Source organism: Cucurbita pepo, chromosome LG17 (assembly GCF_002806865.2).
Source record: "Cucurbita pepo subsp. pepo cultivar mu-cu-16 chromosome LG17, ASM280686v2, whole genome shotgun sequence".
Taxonomy (NCBI): Eukaryota; Viridiplantae; Streptophyta; class Magnoliopsida; order Cucurbitales; family Cucurbitaceae; genus Cucurbita; species Cucurbita pepo.
Window position 1 is genome coordinate 3,868,860 of NC_036654.1, and position 8,044 is coordinate 3,876,903.

The 8,044-nt window shown below is 36.4% G+C and overlaps 2 protein-coding genes across 3 annotated transcripts in view; both read right to left on the reverse strand.

The window, feature by feature from the left end:
- LOC111778189 overlaps nt 1-2,453 on the reverse strand; it is a 6,539-nt gene extending 4,086 nt beyond the window's left edge. Inside the window, exons 1-6 of the mRNA XM_023657877.1 lie at nt 1,923-2,453; nt 1,703-1,865; nt 1,595-1,612; nt 1,367-1,523; nt 1,181-1,258; nt 685-1,037 (exon numbers count right to left, since the gene is read on the reverse strand). Coding sequence (XP_023513645.1) covers nt 685-1,037; nt 1,181-1,258; nt 1,367-1,523; nt 1,595-1,612; nt 1,703-1,865; nt 1,923-2,386 — 1,233 coding nt within the window. The 5' untranslated portion in view covers nt 2,387-2,453. The remainder of the gene's footprint in view (nt 1-684; nt 1,038-1,180; nt 1,259-1,366; nt 1,524-1,594; nt 1,613-1,702; nt 1,866-1,922) is intronic.
- Nucleotides 1-8,044, reverse strand: part of LOC111778191 (peroxiredoxin Q, chloroplastic-like) — a 16,859-nt gene that overhangs the window by 6,748 nt on the left and 2,067 nt on the right. The window contains exons 3-4 of one of the 2 annotated variants that reach the window (XR_002812498.1): nt 6,324-6,413; nt 5,947-6,215 (exon numbers count right to left, since the gene is read on the reverse strand). Coding sequence is in view for 1 of the 2 variants with exons in the window: in XM_023657879.1 (XP_023513647.1) it covers nt 5,997-6,215; nt 6,324-6,413 (309 nt within the window). In the remaining variant the exon portion in view is untranslated. Of the gene's footprint in view, nt 1-5,815; nt 6,216-6,323; nt 6,414-8,044 lie in introns of those variants that run through there. The other variant, XM_023657879.1, reaches the window with a different exon arrangement.

Here is an 8,044-nt window from a genome sequence, read left to right on the forward strand (position 1 = left end):
CCCCCCCCATATTCTTATTTTTCATGTTTTCAACAATGGGAGCCCATTTTTGTAACTTCCTTCAATGTTTTCGGGATGATTTCATCAGTACACCGCTCCTTTTGTTTAAGTTCTCTTTCTAAAACCGCTCCTTTTGTTTAAGTTCTCTTTCTAAAACCGCTCCTTTTATTTTACGCTCTCTTTCTGATATTGCCTTTCAGTGATTTTCATGAAGCTTGGCTTCTCTTTTTTTCACAACCCCAACACATTCTTGAAAAATTCAAAAACTTGTGATTATCTTCTTCACTTTCCCCCTTCTTTCAGAAACCATGAATTGGCAAAGAGATAATAAATAGAAGCGGAAGGGCAAAAGACAAACCCCATCCCGAGGATCATGACTACAGATTTGTATGAGTGAAGTCGGAGAGTATACGCTATCTACAACTCCACAGTGTTATAACCACAGAAGTGTATTTTATTACAAACTACTCATTGGCATAAGAAATCCACTCAGGAGCAAGAAAAAAACTGGCTCTATATACCCCACACCTGTATGAGATTTCCTCAATACAATAATAAATTTCCTCTAAAACACTCTAGGAATCGTTGCAATCATGAAAATACGTGTGCCACTAATGCCATGCTTCCAACATAAAACCAAGAAACGCAATGCAATATAGATAATTATGCAAAAGACGGACATGCCTGCTTCATGACAACGCTTCCAACATCCTTTTTAGCAGAGAGGGGTAGTGCAACTCCATCAATTTTTGTGGAATTCTCAACTGCCAAAGTAACTTGAGCTCCATTTTCTTCCTTCGGTGCAACTGCACTGACACTATTGGTTTTAACTGTCTCAGAAGAAACAATATCAGGAGAGAGCTCAAAACTACATTTAGATTTATCGACAATTTTATTAGCCACATCATATGCATCCGATGAAGATTCTCGAACCAACGTTCCCCTTGAACTCTTGTTTTTAGGATTTTCACTGTCGCCTCTGAAGTGCTTCAGATCTCTGCCCGCCGATTGTTTTTCATCATTCATGGATGTGAACACTAGTCATAACAACAGGCAAAAAAAAAAAAAAAAAAAAAAAAAAAAAAAAAAAAAAAAAAAAAAAANCCTGATGTGAAAAACCGAACACGTTTCCCTCATAATAATTTAAGATATCAATTAAGAAAGTATGATCATGAAGTACCTGTTTTAGCATGATCAATCCTCTTTTTCATGTTTGTCGCCTTATCAGAGGGTGTAGACTTAATCTTCCCACATTGATCTTTTGATACCGAAGAGTCTTCTTTTTTGCACTTTCCNGCATGATCAATCCTCTTTTTCATGTTTGTCGCTTTATCAGAGGGTGTAGACTTAATCTTCCCAGATTGATCTTTTGATACCGAAGAGTCTTCTTTTTTGCACTTTCCAGAATGTAGTATGAGCGGTCGAAGAAAGCTTCTCTCCCTCACACCATTCTCATCACATCTATCCAAATCCTCACTTACCCCCTGCTTTTCACTCAATATACCATTCCTGTCACATGATACATNTCACATCTATCCAAATCCTCACTTACACCCTGCTTTTCACTCAATATACCATTCCTGTCACATGATACATCCTCAACTTTGCTTCTGACACCAATCAAAGCTGCAACAGGCGTGGCTAACACATTGTCCTTAGACAAAGAGAAAAGAACACCAGCACCCTTGTCAGCAGAATTTTNCACACCAATCAAAGCTGCAACAGGCGTGGCCAACACATTGTCCTTCGACAAAGAGAAAAGAACACCAGCACCCTTGTCAGCAGAATTTTCATTTTTTTCATTGTCTGTGTTATCGCGCCGGTCCTCGTCCCAACAGGGGAACTCCCGGTACTGAAAATTGAATTTCTTTGNGCGCCGGTCCTCATCCCAACAGGGGAACTCCCGGTACTGAAAATTGAATTTCTTTGGAACATACCCAGTGCAATTCCACAACTGTGGAGTAAATATCGACGACAACCCGCTAAATAAAGCAGGATCGCCACCCGGAACGCCATGAACATGAACTCTTTCCTCAATTGGTATGTCAGTCCAAAGCCTAAGTGGACGCCGGGATGGCTCATTACAGATATATGCACTCTCCATGCTCATGGTTTTGGTAGGAAGTTCAACTAATAACTGTGCAACCTCGGTCTCCTCACGATCGTTCCTCTCGTTCTTCCCCTTACATTTGTCGCAAACAAAAATATCATCTCCCTTCACATAACGCGAACACCGTGTGTGCACCCAGACACCACATTCATCGCAATTAACCATTTCTTCCCCATCGTCAAAATTGACGCCACAGATACAATCCACAGTCCACGAACCATTGACCCAATCATCAGGAGGGTCCATATTCTGAAGGCGGTTCGACTGCCCCTTCATACCTATCTCAATAGCGAACTACGCGAATTGCCCAGAACTCCAACAGGGAAAGATTTCGATAAAAGAAGAACAACAGAACAAATTTATCGCAAATGTAATCAAAGATCCAACAAGAAAGAGGAAAACCCAGTACGAATCTAACAGAAATCCACCAGGAAAGAAGAGAAAAAAAAACCCTAGAAATTGAGAGAGAAGGAAGCGAAATTCATACAGGAAAAGAATTCCCAGAGCGGGTTCGATCGCTAGTTCCAATGAGAGCAGGCTGCTTATCAGGATTCCCCATCTGATTCTGCAAAAAATCACAATGCAACGGCCAAGGCATGGTATTATTAACCCCAGAATTTGGCCTCTCAGTCCCAACCTGCTCTGCATCCGTCACACACATGACGATAAAAAAGAAGAAAAATAAAAAAGTTGTAAGAACTTTGGTGGTTCAGTTTGTGTTCAACTTGCAGTGGGTGGGAATCCAAAGTAACAGAAGAAAGCACAAAGGTAGAGAGAGAAAGAGAGAAAACAGAGCAAAATAATGGAGAGGTTGAACAAGATTCTCAGAATATGTACTCACAAATTCAGAAACCAAAATCAAAAACGAAAAGAAAAAGGGGAAAACCTCTGTTTTTGAGGAACATAAACACTCACAAACAACAAAAACAAACAAAAACAGAAAAATGGAAGAAATATGGAGCGTTGAGTCAACAAGAACTTTCCGGATTTCTTTTAATTATTTTTTATTTTATATATATATATATATATATATATATATATATATATAATATTGTACTTTTTTTTAAATTTATTATTGAAATATTGTGTTGAGATGAGAATGCATTAATTAATTAATTAATTAATTAATAAATAAGTTTTCCATTTTTATCATAAATGATATGTTTTAAATTATTAATTTAGTTTTTAATTTAATAATTTCATAACTATATATATTTTTTAAATTTTAATTTCTTTTTAATTTTATTTATTAATACAAAAATTAGGAAGTGGTTGTCAACGACGACTTACAGATGGTGCCTAATCTTGCTCTTTTGGTTGCTTTACGGGTTCTTTAGGGTATAACTAATGTTCATGCTCTCTGTGTCCCCACGAGCAGATGATGATGAGGGGTTAGCCTCATTGTGAGCTTGAGATGAGGGATCAACACGAAAAACATAATATTGTGATCCATTGAGTTTGAGTAATAGGAGACATGTATCCAACGTTGCTCTTTTGGTTCGTTTACGGGTTCTTTAGGGTATAACCAATGTTCATGCTCTCTGTGTCCCCACGAGCATATGATGATGAGGGTCAGCCTCACTGTGAGCTTGAGATGAGGGATCGACACGAGAAACATAATATTGTGATCCATTGAGTTTGAGTAATAGGAGACATGTATCCAACGTTGTGATGAACTTCATCAGATATAAATAGGTGCAGTATCTTCTGGAATTTTCTCTCCCTGAGCACGTACTAAGGTTTTTATATATGAACACGTAATTTGTATACTAACCTCTATGTACATCAATTGTAGCACTAACTACCACAAAGTATCGTCGTAAACTCCATCGCACTATATAAAGTGCAAGCTCGACGAACGAATCCATTTGGAAGATGCCATTAAACATTATAAAAATTAGTGAGCGTATTTACTGAATGCAAGAATATCGATTCATAACCTACAAATCATCGAAAACAACGATAATACAAGATCAAATCTGAGTATAGTTTCAAATAAAGTTTCTAACGAGAATTTGACGACACGTGTGATTATACTTAGTTACATATGGTGAGTTATTAAATATTTGAGCTGCATGCTTCACATTTCTTGAATAATTAATGGGCAAAGAAAAAGTTAGAGAGATGATAATTTTTTATTTATAAATATTTTATTTTTTATTTTTGAATAAAAAGAATTCAATATTAAATATTAATAAAGATATTGATGTAGGGACAATAAATAGGCATCTATGGGGTAAATTATAATATCGATCGTCAAAAAGTATTATTTGGGTAAATTATAATTTTTATTTTTAAATTGTGAATTTTGTCACATGTTTAAATAGGTGCATTATTACGATGTTTCAAAACGGAGTAAAAACTCATTAGAATGTTGGATAAAAATTGAGACTTTGAACGATACGATGATATGTGAGATTCCAGGGGAACGAAGTACTTCTTATAAGGGTGTGGAAACCTCTCCCCAATAGATGCGTTTCAAAATTGTGATAGGTAATGGGCTTGGGCTATTACAAATGGTATCAGAGCCAGATATCGAGCGATGTGTTGTTGGCACCCAAGGGGGGCGGATTGTGAGATCTTACATTGATGGGAGAGGAGAACAGTCTTATAAGAATGTGGAAACTTCTCCCTAACAGACGTGTTTCTAAACCGTGAAATTAACGACTATACGTAATATTTGAGTCGTTACATGGTAACTCGAGAGGAAAATTGAACCTTACTCCACTAATCTATGACCTAATTTTCACCCAAAGCTCTAATGAGCTTGTACTCGAAGAGTGGTATCCTTCAAGAATAATATTGCATCAGTAATTTTTATAATTTAGTCAATATAAACCTTTTTTTTTTTCGGTGGAAAATTCAACCCTCGATCTTTAAACTGGTAATTAATAAAATTATAAATTTATAATAATTTAGGGACCAAAAACTAAATTTATATTTTACTAAAAAAAAAAAAAAAAAAAAAAAAACGGGTGATCTCCAAGTCGTCGAAGAAATCAAGAAACTAAACACGAACAACTATAATTCGTGAGCAATATGCATGGTATCCTATCTAATAGGACAAGGCCTTCAATAGATCATTGGAAAAAAGAAATTACACCTCCAGATGAGGATGTTAATAACGCCTTAAGCAAATGTAGAATCAAAATGTTTGCCTTGAAAACCACGGTCAACGAAGATATGTTGGAGCACATTCGGGATAACAAGATACCGAAAGAAATAAAGGGATTTCAAGCTATCTGGGTAACAAGTATCCAAGTAAGCTCGGTAAAATTCATTTGTATTTTTAAAAAAATTTAAAATCTCGATTTTAAATTTTAAATTTCATAATGTAATAATTTTGATGGGTTAGTTTTTTATTTAATCATTATTCTACCGAATGTCGTGTAATCTCTTCTCGATTCAAGTGTTTCCCACAACGAGTTATGTTCAACGCTATATTCATTTTCACCTTCTCGATTAATCTTAATAAATAGTGTAGTGCACCATGAGATTTTATATAGCGATTTAATCATAAACTCAAAAAATTATTTGTAACGATTTCATTCTGAACCCATAAAAACTTTATAGTAATTTTAACTCAAACCCGTTTCAAAAAGATTGGTATAAGTTGGGTCGTGAACTTGTGAAAGGATTGGTCGAACGTTTTGCTCTTGAACTGGTTAAAAGAGCGATCGATCATCTCGATTCTGACATGCAAAGTTCATACAATCCTACAATTTGATCTAAAGCATATTAAAGTAGAATGCATTATGATCCAAATATACATAATTTCACTTTCGAGTAGTAAACCAAAAACAAGAACGATTAGCGATTCAGAATAGAATAATTGCCTCTCGAACGATACGAACAAACAAACATCCTAGCTATAAACAAGAGAGATTTAAAGGGTCTGAAGTAATTTGAGCGTCTCGTCGATATGCTTCTCGGGTTGGAACTGGTTATTATAAACGAGCTGCACGATGCCGTTCTTGTCGAGAACATAAGTCTGTCTACCAGGTAATGCACCAAAGAGATCAGAAGGAACTCCCCATTCTTTTCTCACTTTGTTACCTTCATCACTTAGCAATGTGAATGGAAGTCTATATTTCTTTGCAAAAGCCTATAATTCCAATAAATGTTTCAAATAAATCATAGCCGTTGGATCAAATACATGTTTCAAATAAATCATAGCCGTTGGATCAAATACAAATTTTGGATGATGAATTACCTTGTGTGATGATGAATCATCGCCACTAATGCCTACAACCTGAGCTCCTGCTTTCTTGAACTTCTCGTAAGAATCTCTGAAAGCACACGCCTGCACGAATGTTAATTTCCCGTCCTATTTGCTCGATTCAAACTCGAGATTTAGTTAACTTCACACGTGCTTTCAAAGTTCAAAAGTACTTGACACGTGCTTTCAGAGCTCAAAAGTAAAAAAAAACATTGCCGAGACAAGCCTTTAGACGAGTTTGAAACGACTTTTAAGTACTTTTTAAGAACTTAGAACGGTCTAAATATATCCTTAATGTTTTTTTTACCAAAACAATCGTTAAAAATGTCAATTTCCCGTCCTAGATCCAAACTCAGTTTCAGTGATTTCTAACTTGACACGTGCTTTCAAAGCTCAAAAGTAAAAAACGTTGCCAAGACAAGCCTTCAGACTGGTTTGAATCGACTTTTAAGTACTTTTTAAGCACTTCGAAGTCGATCTAAACATGTCCTTCATGTTTTTTTTTTTTACTGACCTTATCCTTAAAAAGTCAATCCAAACGTGTCTTAAATGTTTTTAGTCCAAAAAATTGGTAAGAGTACTTTCAAAAGACATCAAACTAATTTGTCGTTTAACATTCTTTTGCTAAACTCGATTTTTTGGCAATAGTTGGATGCTCGAAGATTGAGCTTATCGACCCAAACAACCAAATTACCACTCACGTGCTATACACCATTAACGAGCCTTGGCAACACTGGACCATTCAACTTTTTACCAAATTCATTAACTAAGACTAAGCTTATGACCCAAACAACCAAATCACCACTCACGTGCCATACACTAGCAACAAGAGCGTGGGCAACACCAGACCATTCAACTTTTTACTAAATTCATGCTTCAGACTAAGCTTATGACCCAAACAACCAAATCACTACTCACGTGCTATACACTAGCAATGAGCCTAAGCAACAATGAACCATTCAACTTTTTACTATATTCATGCTCCAAGACTAAGCTTCTCGACCCAAACAACCAAATCACTACTCACGTGCTATATACTAGCATCGAGCCTCAACAAACTGGACCATTCAACTTTTTACTATATTCATGCTCCAAGACTAAGCTTATGACCCACAACAACCAAATCGCGTCGTAGACTAGCAACAACCACATTGGACCATTCAACGCTTTACTTATTCATGCTCCAAGACTAAGATTATCAACCCAAACAACCAAAAGACCACTCACATGTTATACACTAGCAACGAGCCTCGGCAACACTGGACCATTCAACTTTTTACTATATTCATGCTCCAAGACTAAGCTTATGACCCAAACAACCAAATCACCACTCACGTGCTATACACTAGCAACGAGCCTCAGCAACACTAGACCATTCAACTTTTTACTATATTCATGCTCCAAGACTAAGCTTATGACCCAAACAAACAAATCATTACTCACGTGCTATACAGTAGCAACGAGCCTCAGCAACACTGGACCATTCAACTTTTTACTATATTCATGCTCCAAGACTAAGCTTCTCGACCCAAACAACCAAATTACTACTCACGTGCTATACATTAGCATCGAGCCTCAACAACATTAGACCATTCAACTTTTTACTAAATTCATGTTCCAAGACTAAGCTTATGACCCAAACAACCAAATCACCACTCACGTGCTATACACTAGCAACAAGCCTCAGCAACACTGGACCATTCAACTTTTTACTA